The sequence below is a fragment of the Penicillium rubens genome, assembly GCF_028828025.1.
Source record: "Penicillium rubens strain IBT 27055 chromosome Unknown utg000001l_segment0_segment0, whole genome shotgun sequence".
NCBI classification, from domain to species: domain Eukaryota; kingdom Fungi; phylum Ascomycota; class Eurotiomycetes; order Eurotiales; family Aspergillaceae; genus Penicillium; species Penicillium rubens.
This window is the reverse complement of record NW_026890599.1, coordinates 503660-522783: the sequence shown is the minus strand read 5'-3', so window position 1 is coordinate 522783 and position 19124 is coordinate 503660. Positions and strand designations below refer to the sequence as shown.

General features: G+C 47.9%; 8 protein-coding genes across 8 annotated transcripts; 4 read left to right on the top strand and 4 right to left on the bottom strand.

Annotated features, from left to right (window-relative positions):
* Positions 1–429: 429 nt before the first annotated feature.
* ptcF (type 2C protein phosphatase ptcF) lies at positions 430–2336 on the bottom strand (the record flags this gene model as incomplete). The annotated part of the gene is made up of 3 exons (XM_002558691.1): positions 430–541; positions 599–1618; positions 1672–2336. The coding sequence occupies 3 exons, from the start codon at positions 2334–2336 to the stop codon at positions 430–432; spliced, it is 1797 nt and encodes a 598-aa protein (XP_002558737.1).
* A 281-nt stretch (positions 2337–2617) lies between these two features.
* On the top strand, positions 2618–4786 carry N7525_000217 (transcriptional repressor TCF25 family protein; the record flags this gene model as incomplete). Its single annotated transcript, XM_061211501.1, has 1 exon — positions 2618–4786. The coding sequence occupies one exon, from the start codon at positions 2618–2620 to the stop codon at positions 4784–4786; it is 2169 nt and encodes a 722-aa protein (XP_061070727.1).
* Positions 4787–5177: 391 nt separating this feature from the next.
* On the bottom strand, positions 5178–6179 carry N7525_000216 (metallophosphoesterase family protein; the record flags this gene model as incomplete). Its single annotated transcript, XM_002558693.2, has 1 exon — positions 5178–6179. One exon carries the CDS (start codon positions 6177–6179, stop codon positions 5178–5180), a length of 1002 nt encoding a protein of 333 aa, XP_002558739.1.
* A 274-nt stretch (positions 6180–6453) lies between these two features.
* On the top strand, positions 6454–7779 carry N7525_000215 (HNH endonuclease signature motif containing protein; the record flags this gene model as incomplete). The annotated part of the gene is made up of 4 exons (XM_002558694.1): positions 6454–6817; positions 6904–7184; positions 7238–7408; positions 7465–7779. The coding sequence occupies 4 exons, from the start codon at positions 6454–6456 to the stop codon at positions 7777–7779; spliced, it is 1131 nt and encodes a 376-aa protein (XP_002558740.1).
* A 1168-nt stretch (positions 7780–8947) lies between these two features.
* N7525_000214 (PQ-loop repeat-containing protein) lies at positions 8948–10105 on the top strand (the record flags this gene model as incomplete). The annotated part of the gene is made up of 5 exons (XM_002558695.1): positions 8948–9034; positions 9087–9685; positions 9738–9787; positions 9839–9897; positions 9956–10105. The coding sequence occupies 5 exons, from the start codon at positions 8948–8950 to the stop codon at positions 10103–10105; spliced, it is 945 nt and encodes a 314-aa protein (XP_002558741.1).
* Positions 10106–11083: 978 nt separating this feature from the next.
* Positions 11084–11745, bottom strand: rpp1 (ribosomal protein P1; the record flags this gene model as incomplete). Its single annotated transcript, XM_002558697.1, has 4 exons — positions 11084–11130; positions 11188–11317; positions 11422–11499; positions 11677–11745. 4 exons carry the CDS (start codon positions 11743–11745, stop codon positions 11084–11086), a joined length of 324 nt encoding a protein of 107 aa, XP_002558743.1.
* Positions 11746–12208: 463 nt separating this feature from the next.
* On the top strand, positions 12209–13928 carry N7525_000212 (uncharacterized protein; the record flags this gene model as incomplete). The annotated part of the gene is made up of 8 exons (XM_002558698.1): positions 12209–12428; positions 12481–12562; positions 12617–12641; positions 12712–12990; positions 13053–13219; positions 13273–13486; positions 13540–13725; positions 13773–13928. 8 exons carry the CDS (start codon positions 12209–12211, stop codon positions 13926–13928), a joined length of 1329 nt encoding a protein of 442 aa, XP_002558744.1.
* Positions 13929–17311: 3383 nt separating this feature from the next.
* N7525_000211 (uncharacterized protein) lies at positions 17312–18214 on the bottom strand (the record flags this gene model as incomplete). The annotated part of the gene is made up of 1 exon (XM_002558701.1): positions 17312–18214. One exon carries the CDS (start codon positions 18212–18214, stop codon positions 17312–17314), a length of 903 nt encoding a protein of 300 aa, XP_002558747.1.
* Positions 18215–19124: the final 910 nt, after the last annotated feature.

The following is a 19124-nucleotide window of genomic DNA, read 5'->3' as shown; positions in this document are numbered from 1 at the left end:
GTCCTTGACGACGTAGGACTTGATAATATGTGTAGGTTGCTCAAGATGAATTATGGACGTTATATAAGATGACAAGCCGGTATCTTTTCCGTATATTTTTTATTCGTGCTGATATGCGTAGATGAATGATAATTAGCTATAGAAGCCACCTCTAGGAACGGCCCCGGGGGGAACAGTAGTACGGAGTGAATATGCCAGGCTTATCACTCTACAATGTGCAATGCTTTTCTAGTTATAACCACATGAGGGACACTGCAATAATTCGTAAGATTAGAGAAACTAATTCGTAGTATCTTGTCTTGGCCTTGCCATAGATCCAGTAGCGGCAACCCACCAGATAAAGAGATTGCAAAACGTATCAAAAAAAGCCCGCCACCCTTCAAATTGTTTTGGGAATGTCACGAAGGAAACATAAGACAAAACGAACGCCTAAAGCTTTGATTTGGGAGGCTGCTCTGATGCACTCGCTTCCTGGTTGACTTCGACTGTGCGGGAATCAGGGCCCTGACCAAAGAAGATGACCTCGACGGTAACATCGTCACTGAGAAAGATTAGCCAAGCCATTAAAAAGTAAATGTCATGAAAAGGATATCCTTACCGGTATCGGCGAGAGTAGGGACTGGGTAGCGTCAACAACGCACACACCATATCCTTGTCCTTTCCACCCATTGCGTTCCGCACAAGATGCGTTGCTGCGTTCTTGTCCTCGACAACAAATCGACTAGCCGCACCAGAGATATCATATTGCTGTTGGCGGATGGGACGCCGTTGGCCTTCGGTTGATCCGTCGGCTGCAGTTTCCACAGGCAGTTTCTTCTGGTTATCGAACCCGAACCAGCTCTGTAACCAAGCCTTGCTACCTGTGCTTGCAGCAGCAGATTGCTGTTGCTCAACCCAATGACCAACCAGGCCAACAACTTCCTCATTGCTCAGCATCTCCCACAGGCCGTCAGTAGCCATGACGACAAAATCGCCCTTGGAGGGATCGATCTTGGTAGTAGTAATGATAGGCTCGGCGGTGACGTAAGGGGGCGTCTTCAGCATAGGATGAGGAGTGCGCCCAAAGAACTTCGCTTTTATTGTATCTTGGACGTCCCGGCTCCACTTGTAGAAGGCGTCACCGAACGCACGGCTGGGTTCAAGCTGGCCGAGGATTCGACCATTCTTGGTGACATATGGCTCGCCAGGGTGCTCCTCACGCAAACGTTTCATTTCTGATGGGGTGCCACCAGTCTGATCTTCAGAAAGCGCAGTAGCAGTCCATTTCCCGCTAGGGCTGCGACGGCCCAGAACTGCGCGAGAGTCTCCAGTAACAGCAACCTTGAGGTCCTTGGTCTGGGAGTCATAGAAGCTGAGAAGAGCACATGATCCAGAGAGAGCAGGAGCAAGGAGCTCGGCGGCCACCCGTCGTGATTTAGACTTCATGACTTCTTTGAAACTCTCATGTACGATGTCATTGTCGAGGCGGACGAAGCCCTTCTTGATGGCGGCATCGATGGCCTCGGATGTTGGCATGAGGAGAGATGGATCAGCAGAAGCAGCCTTGTAAGTTGTGTTCAATTCACGAGCCACATATGAGATCAACACATTGCGCAATTTCGCAGATGTGGTCCAGCCCCTGATTCATGGTCAGTATTTGCATTATAAGCATTCAACTTTGACATAACATACGAGTGACCGTCAAAGACTCCCCAGAACATCCAGTCGCTGCTCGGCTCGCCATCGCTGACAGCAGACACGGATGCTGGGATCTCCACTATCTTTTCCGCATGGTCGTCCTCAATGGGAGAGTTGCTGGGAACCTGAACAACATCGTAACGAACAACGCCCTTTCCCCGATTGACCAAATATGACTCCTCGTTCTTGCGAAGCTTCTGGGTCGCTTGCTCGGGAGTCAACATCTCCAGGACTCGGCGGTCTGAATCGTCTGTATGCTTGGTAAGAGGCTGGTCTGCGGAGAGCGTCGCTGTGTAGAATTGATCGCCGCTGACCAACAAGGCACGTCGTGTGGACTCGGCGGGCCCTTCTGCGTAGGCGGAGTTGAGGGCACTCGATGCAAAACTCCGGATCTGGGTTGCTGCCGATTTAACGGTGTCACCCTGACAAGTATACCATGCTCCGGAGGCAACGACGGTCGAGATAACGGCGAGGGAGAGGTTGCGGCGATGCATGGATGATCGAGGAGCTACTGGAGTATGGGATGAGCGTCTGCCACCAGAGTAAGGCCGAATCCCTCGCAGCTGGTTGAAGGTCAAAGGGCACGGCCGTTTAGCGGCAATGTTCCATACTGGTGCACGCCGAGCAGTACGGCAGGCCTGAACAGTCGCCTGACGCATTAGTCAAGCAATAGATATAATAGCCGACTAGCTTCTGTGCCTTTTTCAAGGCAGATAGCAGCTCTGAGATTGTATGTAGATGAGGTTTCAAGCTTGTCAAGGAGCTGGGTCACCTCAAGATGAAAGTCACGTGTTGGTGTTGATCTGGAAAGGGCGCTAAGCCTGTATTAGGCTCTGTCGTCATTCCCCGCGGTTTTGTTGCGGTGCGTTCTTCTTTCGATTCCGCTTTCGCAGGCAGCTTTCATTCCGTACGTTCAAAGGTTTCTGCCTCAGTACGTAGGATGTCATCACGAGCAATTCGAAAACTGCAGAAGCTGCGTGAACAAGCGCAGCAGCGAGAATCCGACCAGCAAGATGAGTCAAGCGAAGACGAAGCCCCGCGCCCCGCGAAACCGAAGTTCAATGCCTTTGATTTGCTGAACGCTGAAAATGAGGATGAGGAGGAAGACGAAGATGAGGCCCAGGAGGAACCTTACGCACGCATACCAGAGCCAGAGCCTGAACCAACCCCGGTAAAGCCCAAAAAGAGCAACAAGAAAAAGAAGAAGAAGGCAGTCAAAACCTCCGATCCGGCCAGTACCCCGCCTTCAAAATCGAATGAAGCAGACCTAGATGAAATTGATCGGGCGTTGAAAGATCTATCGACAGGTGGGCCCACGTCAGTTGGCACAGGTTTATCTACCAGACACCCTCCCGAGGCCTCTTTTCCAAAGACTACGAGCGAATTGCTCGGGATCGAACCCAAATTTCTCAACGCAACGAATGAGATGCGCAGACTGTTTGGAAATGTTGTTCTGGAAAACTTTGATCAACCAGCGGATACTGGAACGGGCCGTCGTCGGGATCGCAATCGACAAATGATCGACCTTGCTCAAGCCTTGACGGGAAGGTACAGTCCAGCCAGCCGAGGTCAAAGTCTGGCTGGAGTTACATTGCGACGCAATATCCTTATGCAGGGCAAAGATGAGTGGCCTCGTGCTCCGAGCGGAGGGCTAGGCATGGAGACTGTGAAGAAGCTTCCTTCCGGGGAGACTCTCTACCGACTAGTACACAATACTGCCTATCAAGATGTACAGCGGCAGTTCGATCTCTGTGTTGAATCGATGGACCCACAGAGACTCATCGGGCACCTCCAATACAACCCGTATCATATTTCTACGCTTCTCCAAGTGTCGGAGATTGCCAAACACCAAGGCGATCATGCTGTGTCTGCCGATCTGATGGAAAGAGCCCTATTCAATATTGGACGCTCAGTGCACTCTTCGTTTGCCAATCGCCTCAAGGAAGGCGAGGCCAGACTTGATTTCATACATGCGGAGAATCGAGAGTTCTGGCTAGTTGGGTGGAGGTACATTACCAACCTAGCAATGAAGGGCACTTGGAGAACCGCTTATGAATGGGCTAAGCTCTTGCTCAGTCTGGATGACAGTGATCCTTACTGCATGAGACTGCTCATCGACCACCTCGCGCTGCGAGGTAGAGAATACGCACAATTCGTGCAGCTCTGTACCCAGACACGCTTTAGTCGCGACTGGGCTAACCTTCCTAATATTCAATGCTCGCTGGTAATGGCATATCTCCGGTTAAACAAGCCCCAAGAATGTCGCCGACAGCTGCAGCTTGCCATGTCTCACTACCCGTGGATTTTCAGCAGGCTAGCACAGGAACTTGATGTCCAGCACGTTCCTAAGCAAATCTGGGGCAAGATGCCTCCTACAGGCGCTCATGAGCTGCTTACCGAACTCTATATCGCCCGCGCAAAGGATCTTTGGAATACCCCCGAGGCTATTTCTCTCATTATGGAAGTCGCAGATTCTATTTCTGGCGAGGAGCCTAATGAACCACCAGAGATCACTTTGGACATCGCTCGTCATGTGGTTTTGTCCGATATAGCTAAAGTGACAACCCATCTTCCCAATCACTTTGTGGCTGGTCGACTGTCCTCCTCCGACCCTCTTCCGCCCTATGAATCCGAAGCGTACCAGCAACAATCTGAACCTACGCCCATCTATGCAGCCCCTGCTGGGGGCGGCGAGAATTGGCTGCAGGATCTCCTCGGCCAGATCAACCACAACGTCCGCCCTCGCAATGTCGAATCCGACGACGGAGAGCCAATTGGATTTGAGGATGAAGATGAGGATGAGGATACAGAACATATTGATATCCCACACTCGCGCCCACCACTCAGAGATCCGGCAGCCCTTGAGGGGTGGCTCACGCGCGAGGGGTTGCAGACTCTCCGTATTTTCCTTACTCAATACGGAGTCGATAGAGGCAACTGGAGCGAAGTGGTTGTGGACTATGCACCCTTGACCAATTATCTGGAGGCCATGGCGGCAATCTCAGAAACAGCCCGTCAACGATTGTTGGACGGTAGTATCAAGGACTCTCTTGGGGATTTTGCGGTCAGCATGCTCGAGGATGAACTCGCGATTATGCGGGGAGAATAACTCGGCTTCATAGTTAGCGTGGACTCTGTATTATCCTTCGTACGATGAAAAACAATCCAATGATTATAATGTACAACAAAGCAATCTCCATGGCATGACCCTGGTTTATCTTGAGAATTCCGGTTGGCTATAATGTCCACGCGTATAAGAGATCGGTATCTTTCTGGCAGAGTCAAGATATCTCCGGTCAAAAGGATAATTACTGTATTGTTCATCTATATATCTTTGACTTTTTAGGTGCACGGGTACAGGATGACTGGTATTGCTAAACTCTGAGATTACCTACCTAGATAGGTACCTAGGTAACCTTGGAAGTAAAGCAAAGAGTAATAAAAATGGAAGGCACAACTGAGCAGAGATGGTATTCCCCCTCGCTTGTTTATTCTGCTCCTCAGGCAGAAGACCGGAGTTCAAGGTCAACAGCCCATGGTAGCTGCATCGATAGATTCTCTTTCTGCTTATAGATGCCTTGGGGCGTCCCCTTAATAGCAGCATTTACAAACAGCGTTTGAGAACCCCAGTTTAGTGGATGAGCATCCTCAGAACAGTGGCTAGTTGCAAAGTACTTCATAGGCGCGCTATCCCCGCTCAAGCTTTGTTCAGCTCTGTCTTTCATGTCGGAGAGCTTCGCTATAGGATAAGACTGTCCATTGTCGATATCCGTTAGGTGAGAGGGCATAGCGGTAGTTCTGTCGCGCCACGTAACAAGTTTCGCACCCCAGCCTTCATGGATGTGACCGAAGCAATGCATCCGTGGTCGGGCGCGAGCGAGAGCGCGAAAGAGATCCGGGGAGCCTGCCCGTTCACCGGAGTGAGTGTAGTCCATGATTCCCTTCGGCGGCCCGTGCGTCATCACAACATCCACGGTGTTAGTACCACTGCCATTGTCGATCATGAAGTCATGGCCTTTATCGGGGTGGTACTGAAAACCCCAATCTCCAAGTGAAGGCGTGTATGGACTGGCATAAACAGTCAGCAAAGCCCCATTCTGTAAATGGAATGAGTGTACGCCTTCGTCGAGAAAAGTTATTCCTGTGCCTTCGAACAATCTCCTAGCCTCCCCGTCATATCCATACGCTTGCTCAACGAGCTCACGCTCTAACGACTGGGCGTCTGCTACCTTTTTGTGAAACATTGGTATATCCATCGTGAAATCGTGGTTTCCGGCTATGACAAGTTTTAAAGGTGCGTCGATGGCCTGGAGCAAACGGATTGACGCTTTGTATTCATGGAGTTGAGACTGGGTGGTGAGATCACCGCAGTGAATAGCAACGTCTGCATGTTGCTCCGCGGACGGAATGAAGCCGGGTAAACTGTCGAGTCCATGGGTGTCCGAGCATATCAGGAAGCGTGTCTTGATGTTTGTTGTGCTAGTGGCATTATTCTGTGTCATTTTGGTAATGTGTTTGGTGATTCGTATATTTCTCGAAGTTGGAAAGGGAGCCAACTTGAGGTCCATTTCCAACTTGAGGTTGGATCACCATAGTTTCGGGTTATGGTTCTCATGTCGTCATGCCTGTGCTGGGAGATACTCGGTGAGCAGGACCCTGAGCTCATATAGCGGCACCCCGATCGGGAAATCGCGACCGTGGCCGGTATATATGTACATATGTACGTGTATGTCACAGCCTATAGGTCTACGAGTATATCGCAGCCTACCACCCTCTATGGCGAGCAAACGCCCTCGTTCGGATTCCCCAGAGGCATCCTTTTCTCGCCCCCGCCGCAAGGTCACGGAGCCAGACCCGCCTCCCCCAGTCCCGTATGAGGATTCAATCTTCTCGGTCCAAACAGATGTGTCGGAATTCACGCGTGCAGCAAATCTAACCGCAATGCTTGATCGTATTGATCGGTACACCACAAGTGCGGAAAGACCCCACGATGAAATCCTCCAAGCATCCCTTAGAAATTTCCTCGAGATGTTGCCACCAGATGGATGCGCCGAGCTCTTGAAGGACATCGATAGCAAGCCGGGAGACGAAGGCCTATATGAGGTTTTCAGTAACCTGTACACCGGCCTGAGATGCCGGAGTAAGTTATGATCCCTGACTCGGTCTTGAAAAAAAAAAAAAAAAAAAAAAAAAAAGAAAGATGAACTTATGAATCGGACTACTTAGTGATGTCGCGCTCAAAGCCTCCCTCCATTACCCCATTTCCGAACCCAAAGCGGGGCGATAATGCCGAAGCACTTAGCGCGAAGATGGATAAGCCAATCAGCCGCGACCGAAAGTTCAAAACAGCCTTGCTAGCGAGAGATGGATACAAGTGTGCCGTGACTGGTCATTTTGACCAAGGCCGATATGAAGAACTTGGTTTGGATTCGCCCGATCTTAATCCTACGGATACACAAGGGGCTCATATAATTCCCTTCTCATATGGATTTTGGAATTCAAGCCAGGTAAGATAACTTTCTCTCTAAGGTAGTTGATATAAATGCTGAGTCTTAAATAGAGCCCACCTCCCGATATGGCTACTGCTTGGGAAGTTTTGTACCGGTGCTTTCCAGCACTCCGACGCCTAAGATTCAACTGGGAAGATATCAACAACCTTGAGAATGGAATCACCATGGCTGAATGGATTCATTCAAGGTTTGGAAAATTTCGCCTTGCTTTTGAAGCAACGGTTAGCTATTTATACCTTTCAAAACAAGTGGCTAGGTACTGATTAAGAGGATCCAGGAAGTCCCCGATCAATATGATGTTGAGATATTTGGACCGATCGGCAATGCGTATCGCAATATGATTCACGATCGGATCACTTTCACAAACCACGACTCAGCAAAGGACCATAAGCTTCCCAGTTCAATCCTACTGGAGTGCCATTACATTCTAGCAAAAATTCTTAATGCTTCCGGTATGGCTGAGGCATTCGATCATGATTTTGATAGATGGGAGGCCGTAAAGGAATCAGTCCATAGCCTCCGCGAAGACGGGAAGACGGATATTGGCAGTATCTTAGGATTATCATTTTTGTGCGATGATATTGCTAGATAGGGGGGATTACATGTATGGTTTGAAGATACATAGCTATTCATGACAGCAAATTAAGAAGCAAGCTCAACTTCAAGTTAATAAGGAATCCTTACAGCGCTTGCTAATGTTAGAAGGGGGATAGTTTACTAGATTGAAATCGAGTTAGCGAATATTAACTTTTAGGATATAACATAGATAGAATATTTAAATCGATAAAAACCCCAAAAATAATATAGACTAGATTTCTGACCTTAGTCAGAAATTACTATTATAGGTATACTACTATAGATAGAGTAGTACTTAACCTTCTATAATTTCTGACCTCGGTCAGAAATCATACCTACCTAGGTAGCTAGTGATATTTAATAATCTTAAGTATTAAGTATTATACAAAAAATACAGAGGATAATATAATAATATATACCCCTTAAGGTCATAAGTCTTATATTTGTATTATTTGATATCTATTAGATATTCGTAAACATCTAATAGATATTGGGTTTATATTAAAGCTACGGACATGGATTGCGGATCGTGCTGTAGCCTACTCCTAGCTAGAGGCGAAACAACCGCCACATTAATGACGCCAGCCTTTCGTTGAGGGGATAACGGTTAAGAGTGCTGGGTGGACGACTGCATTAGGATGGGGCTAGCGTGGTACATTTTATTAGGGTGAGCTGCTGACTTGGCTGCTCTCCAAGTCTGCTCAGGTGACGATAGTGAGCACCTGGGCAAGCCCTTGAGCTTATGTAATAATAAGTTCACGCTCAGTGAGGGGAATCAGGCTCCTCAGTAAGCAAATCAGTGCTCAGGTCACGCTCAGTGAGCGACCTCAGTTCATCCTGCTTATGTAGCACATATTGCAGTTTAGACTTGCATGACCATAATGAAGTGTATCATTGGCTGTGGAAATCCTCCAATACTTGGCCGATGCGCATCATTCCGCACTTGACAGGTTCAACTTGACATGTTTCTTTAGCAAAATTATCTGTCGGTTCTTGTATACATCTACATATGTACATATGTAGTTACTACCTAGGTATGTAGTATATATCATTAGCTTCGAGAGATTTTCTCTATGAGCACGGACCCTTTTTACAAGAGCGGGACTCCCCCGAGTAGATTGTGTCATAAGTCTTATCTCCCGCGCAATTTTCTTTCACTCCAACATACTCTTGTCGAGGACAGCATGGAAGGCCCTATACCTTTGACAGCCCGTGAGGCTGCATCTGGTCTCTTAGGCTCAGTATCTATGACATGCTGGTTTTTTCTTTTGGTACGTTTAAGAAGAACCTCGAAAGTGGGATCCATATCTAACAATATGTTAGGTACCTCAACTAATTGAGAACTACCGCAATGGCAATGCAGAAGCCATATCTCTTCTCTTCGTCTTTGTCTGGTTCATCGGCGATGTTGCAAACCTCGCCGGCGGCTTACTATCCCGGCTCGTGCCCGTAATAATCGCGATCGCGGTATACTTCTGCATCGCAGACGGCGTGCTGATCGCGCAGTGCGTGTACTATAAAGTGCGCAACTCGCGTCCCGAGCCTTTCCACCGCCGACGCTCGTCCACCGAGACCCCGGACCCGACTACCCCGTTGCTGGGGCGGCGATTCAGTGACTCCCTCGCATCTTCCCAGTCGCGGCGCCGGTCGTCGGGCTCATTACGCCGTTACCATGCCGGCCGGCGCGAGAGCGAGGTCGAGGGTACCCTGGCCAAGATCGTCGAGGAGAATGATTATGGCCGTAAGGCGTGGGTTAAGAATTTTGCTAGTGTGGTTGGGATCTTCCTCATTGGTATGGCGGGTTGGACCATAGCTTGGCAGACGGGGATGTGGGTGCCGGCGCCATTGGAGAATAATAATGGTTCTGAGGAGGCTACCGGAGGGTTAGTGCTGGGGTATTTCAGTGCTGCGTGCTATCTGGGGTGAGTGCTTCCTTTTTTAGGGCTGATGGGTTGGTATTGACTTTGACCTCAGTGCGAGATTGCCTCAAATCTACAAAAACTACAGCGAGAAGTCATGCGAAGGTATCTTTTACTACCAATGCGCATGTGAGCCCGGTGCTGACCTTTATTTAGGATTGTCGCTCTTGTTCTTTATTCTCTCTCTTCTAGGAAACTTGACCTATGGCGCAGGGGTGAGTGATACTGCAAGTTGTACTATAAATTGGGCGCAAGCTAACGGCATGGATATAGATTCTTTGCCACTCTACAGAGAAAGAATATTTCCTCACCAATCTTCCATGGTTAATTGGATCGCTGGGAACTATGGTTGAGGACGCGGTCATCTTCTTCCAGTTCCGGATCTATGCTATCCAGGAGCCTCGTCTCTCGGCGATCTCCTAAGTATTGGAATATGCTCTTTTATCTAGAGTAGTGACCTCTGTCTATGTACCTTCGAATCTGAACTTCGAATTTGATTTAAAGCACAAGAACCTTTGGACGTGAGATGATTTACATGCGTTTATTGTTGCTAGGCATCGGAAATTTTTGGAATAGCATAGCATTTGTGTTGATAGTGAACTAGCGACTGAATCCGACATGTACATGTATGATTGTAAGTGTCAATCATAGTAGGGGTGTTGCGACAGCGTAACCTTGGAATGAACAGCAGTACACATCACTGATATTATCGGTGCAGTTCTGAGTAAGTACATGCATGTTGTACCTTCGCACCGTTGATGAGGCCTCGAGAACTCCAGTCTACTGAGCGATAACCGTAGGGGCCTGGTGCGCTCAATGAAAGATCACCTTGAGATCGGAAACATCGGATCAGAGATCCACCCACGACCAGCCCTACAGCACTACGTCACATAGCCTACGAACAAATACCCCATATAAAGAATCAGACGGCATTCGTTGTTGGTTCATGGTCGCATGGCAGACGTAACACGAGGACCGAGCAAGTCAAGCTAGCTGATCCACGTAGAGGAGAAAACGAATCATAAATCTACTCGCCAGGCCAAAGCAAAACTTTGATCATGGACAGACCAAGAAGTGTGCCAAACGTCTTCAATTCCCCTAAAATCCTGGAAGCAACAATAGTTTCGGAATCGCAGCGGCATCCGATCGAGTCTACCTCGGCCACGTTATGACACGGAGGTACACCGAGCACCCAGTCTCCATTGAATGTCCGTGTCCGTTTGAATTCTTTTGCTAATTTTCTTTTTTTTCTTCCCCGGGTTCTAGGTCGTAGCTGGGGTCGTGGAGTATCGAGTACAATAGAGAATCGTCGAGGGAGCCGCTATGCGGCAGTGGGAAAAGAGGTTGAGGAACAGAGAAAAAAGGAAACGAGTTTTCAAATTCGATACGGAGATAAGACGCTTAGTCGAAGAGACCGAAGCCCATGTCCTCATCGGACTCCTCCTTCTCTGTAGTGGGGATTAGTACCGAGATCTCACGAACCAGATGTGCATCACAAAACTTACCCTCAACCTTCTCCTCAGCCTTGGCCTCGGCGGGGGCCTCAGCAGCGGCGCCACCAGCGGGGGCAGCGGCAGCGGGGCCAGCGGAGCCGACGTTGGTCAGGAGCTCCTTGATGTCCTTACCCTCGAGGGCCTGTGTTGAAAATCGAATTAGTTATCGAATCTTAAATTGTCGCGCAACCATGTTCGGGTGGTTTCGATAATGGCGCGGGTTGTGGAATGGGATCAGGTATTTACCCGGGCGAAGATGGAAGACCAGATGGGCTCAACCTCCTGGACCTTAGCGGCAGAGATGAGGGTCTGGATCTTGTCGGCCTAAAATGAAGATTAAAGGTCAGTCACAGTTTTCGCATGATCGTTGTTGGTCCCAGTGGCTTCGCAGCGGCTTGTTGTGTGTCTCCAGAAGCTCAATTTCACACAGTAAATAAAGCTTCAAGTGCGATCTTCAAGCCTCCACTATCCCACCAAAACCAAGGAATTTTGGATACGTACGGAGACCTCAATACCGTCATCGGCCAGGATGAGGGCGGCGTAAGAGCAGGCGAGCTCGGCGGTAGACATGTCGACGGGTGGTGTTGACCGGACTGGGTGTCTTGAAGAGAGTTGGGGATGGGAAAGAAGAAGAGAGGAGAACGCCAATGATAGACAACCCGAACAGGGCAAACGCGCCGTGTGTGGGAAAAAGCCCTCGCTTAGGGCTTGGACTAATCAGGCTTAGCCCCTTCACCTCCTCGTGACTTGGCGCTAAACCACAAACAGAGCTGGGGCCAGATGACATAACCTTGGAATGATTAAGATGACATAATATCCCCCCCCCCCCAGTAAACTGCCGCGGGGCCCGTGCGATCTGGACGTATCTGCAGGCTATCAATCGGTCCATTCATTAATTGACATCACATTCCGGTGGGGTTCAGACGTACGAGCAGTTGTACTTGTCTTCACCTCCAAAGAGACTTATTCCCTTTATTCAAGCCGGTCTTAAACTTACTTTTTCCAACGTGCCTACTTATCGCATTCTCTAACCATGGAGTCCCCCGCTATCCCGGTCCCGCTGGATCCGCGGGAGCAGCCCATCCTTGAGAACTTGCTCCGAACCCGTGACGCGCTGCTCCTAATCAAACGGGACAAGTCCTCATACGTAAAGTCCCGCGATGTCCTACCACTTTATGAGGAAGTGATCGCAGAAGTTGAGAAGCTCAATTCGGTTCGCAAAGAGCAAGATCGCCGCTTGGTACACAATCGCTGTGAGTCCGTAGATCGCCGCCCAAGCTGGAGGTGACTGACATGGAATGATAGTGGATTATGTCTTGGATGATTGTTTCCAGTTGATTTCCCTGCTGTTCTTAACTGTTGGAAAGAACAACGAAGCTCCTGCAGTGTGAGGCAATGTCTTTACCCCGCTATATCATGACCGTGGCTAACATTTTGGCAGGTACTCCTTGGCGACTACTATCCAGGTATTTACTCCTAGGATTTCTCGGAGCTCTTCTTGTTAGCTTTGCGCTTTGGGCACTAACGGTTATGCAGCGCTTACTTGACCACCTCGAGGAGGCTGGATTCTATAGCTCGAAGGATTTGAACTCGGTCACCAAGACACTAGAGTCTACACGGGAAACTCTTGAGCGTGGTCGAAACACATACTCACCGGCTCTTCTTACCCTCTTGGAAAGCCGTCTGCAACAATGTGAACAGTCACTGGCAAAGCTACAAAAGGGTCTTGCTGTGTTGGCTCCTCCCTTGGCGCAGACACATGAGACGCTGGTTTCGATTTTGCGGTCGACATCAGCTGTGAACACTCGGTCAAAGGTATGACATCGAATAATTGTATAATATATCTGATTAGTACTAACTTTTGGTTGATTTGTTAGTTCTCGGCTTCGGAAGTAAACGCTCTTCGCGAACAACTCAAGAAAATTGAAAAGACGACAAAGGACGGCAACTTCGTGGATGAGGAGGGAAATATTCTTGCAGGACAGGACGACCTCAAGTCTTTGATGCATAGGTGTTGGCGCTGGACTGAAATTGTGCTTGAGCGGTATGTTCTAGGCTGCCAACGGGATGTTCGGACACTGACTAATTCGAATACAGAGAGGGCAAGATTGATGAGCGGTTTCAAGATCAATACGATAGATTGCTGGAAATCCGCAACCAACTGGATCGTTTGTCTGTAACACAAGCTTGGTCGCTGCGCGAGACCGACCTCTTCGTATACCAGCGAAAGCTCGACCGAATTGATGAGGCACGGGTTAATGGAAACTTCGTCGACGCTGAAGGTCAGCCGGCAGACCTGCACGCGCAGCGAGTAAGGATTTCTTTTCGGGCATTCTTTGGTGGATCTGGCTAACATATGATCAGACGCTCCTATACCTTATTCGTCGCAGTTACGCATACATCTATGCGCTTTTGATTTCATCTGAACCTGTATCTGAAGCTCTACTCCCAGTCTATAACCAACTCCAGACTCTTCGCCGGTGCTTGATTGAAGTTAAGGAGTCCGGAGGTGTTGCAAATTCGCGCGAACTTTACCCGTACAGCATGAAGGTATGTAATGGTACACACTGTTTATATACAAAAGCTGACCGAAACAGCTCAACTCGATTGACAACATGCGAGTTGATGGCAAATTCTACGTGGGTCCAGATATTCCGGAGGGCCAGGGCAGTGTCAATAACCTGCTAGCCGAATGCTACGATTTGGTTTGGGAACTCCGCGCCGCAGTGGTCGACGAGGATGGAGAATCTTAATACAACGGGCTTTTTAGAACAATGCCCTTTTTTTCCCCCTTCCTTTCTCTACCGATGTGTTTTATTTCCATCGATGTTTGCGAATTTACGCCGATGTCGATGAAGCATTGGCCATGGAATGTCTTTGACATACAGTGGTCTTTGATTGTATGATCAGAGTCTTACATTGTCTCTTCCTTTTTTTCTTTTTTTATGTGATGATAGGAGTTATGGCATTGGCATTTGTCTTGGGGACGAGGGCACCAAGTGCCCTCGGGTGGTTCTACTTGGGTTTAATGGAATTTCCCTGTCAACGAATCATTTTAGGAAATCGTTGTTTACTGTGTCCTGCTTCAAATGGGATTTAACCAAGAAAACACATGATAGACCTAATCTTGGGCAGTTGTGTTGTTATAGATAGCTACAATAACCTTCGCGAAGTGAAGATAAAGCAATGGATGTTCAGCGAACTTCCACATATCACTCATCCAGTCATCAAATGGGTTGAGGAAGAAAAGAAAAGAAAAGCCCGATTAGCAAGGTTCCTTCATTCAAAACCCGTTCACATGACTCAAGTTGACCACGCAATATTTCCATAAGCAAAACCCGTGGTCTTCTTTGACATTCATTCCATCCCGTTCAAATAGAAGATATACCCCCGGAACAGTCGCATAGTGTGGGGATCGCGATCGCGACTGAAGTGAACTTCATCCACGCCTTTCATATCCAGATGTTCGCCGTCAATCCCATGAGCCTCGAGACAGCAACTGCATGCTGTAGTACAGTGACCTCGATCATGGACCCTATCTGTATTGACCTTGGTCATTCGCGTCCTCTCGCAACATCCACAGCTGCGTCCGCAACAGCCCCCTCGGTTTGCACAGTCTTCACGAAGCACACCGGAGAGATACCAATCCTTGTGCTTTCTCTGCCTTGTTAGAGCCCGTTTCGCCGAAGGGCTCCATAACTTGTCCGACTCGATCCATTGTTTCCTATGCGCAACCCAGTATCTAGAGCTGAGGGATTTGATTTGTTCTTCATAAGCTTCGAGCCGAGACAAATCTTGGGACGACATATCCCTTTGACGTATCTGTAGGGCTTTAGCCTTTTGCTCGCACCATGCTCTGCGTTGAACAATCCATCGTAGGGTGATGTCGAGATAAGTCCTTCGAACCAGTCCCGCTTGAATCCTACATTATGTAAATGGTAACGGTAGGCTACCCTTTGAGCAAGCTCGTCGTAGTTTGCATCTTCAAGCTGAGTCTCCAGGATCAGGGTTCTTTGTATCGAGGGGCGTTTCTGAAAAGCCACACAGATGGAGCATCCTCTATGAGCTTTCTTTTTTCATAGATACCCATGTCTGATAAGAGTGGTTCTAACAGGTTCTCAGGAGTCTTGGCATGTTGCACTTGCTTTTTGTACTTTTCCATCACATTCTGGGTACTCGCTTCGTATGTTGGCGGTGTTTGTTGGAACTTGGTGGCTCTGTTATTATCAGACTTCGCAGAGCTGGGAAGCTTCATACTGGTGTTGTGGCTGCCCATCGTAGAGAAAATTGAAAGGTAGCAAAAGAAGCCAGGGCGCCATATTATTAAATAGGACACGCTAGGCTTAAATCATTGTTGGCCAGTGACGTAGTTTTAGGCTTAGTTCAACTAGGGATTTTGCCGACATGGACAAAGTGAACATAGTGAGCATAAATAAATCGAACATATTTAGGGAAATTTAAAAGCAATAATCTGTGTCCATAAGGGCTAGCAAGGCTACCTAGGTAGTAAATCCAAATTATTCATATGTATAAAGCAACTCATGCCTTTACTTCATTAGATAGAAAAGACATAACCTTTGAGTAAACGCAAGGTGTGGGGGTCTGGGAGCCATTCAGTGAAGGTAGTATCGAAGCGAAGACCTTGTAGATCTGTGGTCTCATCTCCGATATTTTTGCCATCAAGCTCGTGGGCATCCAGACAACAAGAGCATGCTGAAGTGCAGTGACCTCGGTTACGAATCCCTTCTGTTCGAAGCTCATCGATCGTTCGTGGTATTTCGCAACATCCGCATGCCCGCCCACAGCAACCTCCTCCCCTAGCGCAATCTTCGCGTAATTCAGAAGAGAGATACCAGTCGATCTTCTGTCTTTGAAATGCGAATGCTCGCGCTGCAGATCTACTGGAAATACTGTCTTCTGCGATCCATAGTTTCCGATGGACTCTCCAGTACTTTTGCTTCAGCGATTTGAGGTATCCGTCCAAGGCCTGAGGACCCATGTTTCGTTTCTGTTGATGAACCCAGATCATTCGTTGGACAATCCAGCGTATCTCAATATCAGCCTCAATCAGTGCTTTGCACCAACGTCTGTTAGAAGAAGAGTGTCTAGTGTGAACATAATAGCACACCGATTGAGCAAGCTTATGCATGCCCCGAAGCCGAAGCCAGTCTTCAACCGATTCGGCATCCGTGTCTTGTTCAATAGCTGGTATTCGATGTGCATCTTCTATAGCTTTGCATTTGTCGTCGATGCCTAGTCTTCTGTTTAACAAGACGATTAGAAAGCTGTTGCGACTTTGTTCTGCTTCAAGTCCACTAATGAACTCGTTCACCAAGGCCTTCGACACTTTCGTGGTTTCTTCATAACTTGGGAGCCTTTCCGAGGGCTGCATTTTGCTCAGCTGAGGGTTGGTATTCATATTCTCTTATAGATTTTAGAATCAAAAGACGCTGAAGCCGGGGCAAAAAGTCAAATGTCAGCACAGCTATGAGATCATCTTATAATAGCCCCAAATGGTCCACGGGTTGTCGGTGGTTGACGGAAAGACTACCGTTTTGGGTTGCGGCTTCTACAAGGTTCCGGCCTCGGGACTATCAGGTTAACTCACTTAGTATTGAGTCCACGGGGACCTACCTATATAAGTATGCTCTTTTAGAACATTCCTATTCCAATCTTAAAGTCCTTAACCGGAGCGTTGAAAGGAAAGACTTGTATCTCCTCTTGAGTTCTTGTTCTAAGCAGGTCAGGAGTATGACACTCGCATTTATAGAAGACTTGTGCTACAACATGCTCCAAACGTTGAAGTAAGCCCATTCATTGGCATTTCGAAAGTCATCACGAATCATTGAGCGGAAGGAAACATTAAAACTAGGCTAGCTGTACTTGATGCAAATGCTCGCTTGAGTTGTCATCAGTCCTGATATGCAGCGACAATTAGACAACTAATATTTGGACATTACCTAGGTAAATACAGCTAACAGTGTAGTAATAAACAGCAACAGCCAGGCAGCTTTCGATGGTGATATACCACCGGGGTTGAAATTCTCCAGCAAAATAGCAATGCCATCCAGAAGGCTTACCCGGCAATTCTGCGGTTAACATAGTTTGTACTCCCATGATTACTTCCTTCCCGATTTCAGATATTGAAGGCATAACCCCTCAGCAGCTGTCGGCTATGAGAACTCATCAAAGGGGGACTTCTGTACTCAAAACAAAGCTCTCGCAAGTCTGGTATCTCTTCGTTGATTCCGACATCCAAATCTTCAATCCCATGAGCCTTCAGACAGCAACCGCAGGCTGTGGTACAATGACCTCGTGTGTTGATACCATCATCTAATCCACCGACCGTCCGCGAGTTCTTACAGCAGCCGCAACTCCTCCCGCAACAGCCGCCTCGTCCAACGCAATCGCTGATTAGATCAAAGGAGAGATACCATTGTGGATATGATCTTTGTATATCATATGCTCGGCTAAACGACCAGCTCGTTATAGATGTCCTGTTGTTCCACTTCTTCCTCGAAAGGGCCCAATGCCTTTTATTGAGGTCTTTGAGCTGCTCTTCATAACTCTCGAGTTGCGATGCATGTTTCGCTCCATCTTCGAAAGACAGAGGTCGCTCTGATGAGGCTTGCAAGGTTTGGAGCTTTTCTTGAATGCAGACCTTGCGTTGAGCAACCCAACGTTCCTCGATATCAAGTTCAATCAGTTCCTTTATCCAGCTTTCTGGCACCGTCGGCTGTGCCTCATACCAGAAGAAACACCAGTATAGGTATAGGGCAAGCCCACCGTAGCCTGCCTCTCTAAGCTGAGCTTCAACATACTCGGCACTTCTTCGGTGATAGCAGGCATATATACGCTTCGGGGCTTGTCTCAGGAGAGTTGCTTTGTCTTCAACATTCAAGTCGGTTGAAAGCAGGTGGGTAAGAAGATCCTCGGGTTTCTGGGCTTTTTCTATTTTCTTCTTCAGCCTATCCATCAAGATTTCCTTGGGAGACTTTGTGCTCTCTTCGTAAGTCGGAAGTTTCTCTGAGGCTTGCATTTTGCTTGCCTGACTCTGGCTGTGTCTTTATTCACGGTTGTCTTGACAATTTTGCATCCGACTGTGTCCTTTGTAGACTTCAAAGGTCGGAGAAATCGGGGAATGTCTTGCCCATAATGAGTAGTAGAGAACCGAGCAATGCTGGAACCAGGAAAGGAGTCGGAGACAAAGGGTTGAATTAGTATTTTGTCCGTCATAGTCGGAAATAAGCTTTTAGCCCTAAATAGGTGCGCCCAAAAGATACTTGATGCCGTTCTTTCCCTTTTTTAGAGAAGAGGCAATAATGACATCCTATATGATGACCTTGGAACCTACCTACCTACCTAGTTAAAGCGGATACGACTCCCAACGGACCAAAATTTAGTATGCGAACTAGGGACAAAAACAAAGGTGTGGCTCAGCCCTAGGGATATCTTCTCGGCACCGAAAAGACACCCGAAAAGACACGCGTAGTTAGTGGAGATCGACGACATCGGACACTACACCAAGTTAGTCCAATCTTGTCCGAACGGAGGAAAGTGGAAACTTTGGGATCTTTACTCCGCGCGGAGGGCTAGTTAAAGATGACAGGCTAGGAAATGTGTAAGATCTTTTTATTTATATATTATATTTATTTTGCCCTGATACCAGGAACAAGATCATGGGGCTGCTTGTATCTCGTGTTTACATTCTTTACAAAAATTACAGCCTTGCTCCCAAATATATGACGGGTAGGCAATCGGAATAAGTAATGGTTCCTCTCAACTGTACGGAGTATGCAAGAGGGGCTTGGCGGGATATTTGTTCCAATACTATATTTTGTATGTAATTATAACTTGGCGTCTTTTTGCTTAACCTACGGGAAATACGAAATGCGCAAAATCAGCGCAGTTCTATTTTCCCTATGTCTCTTCTCAATTTACCTTGTGTA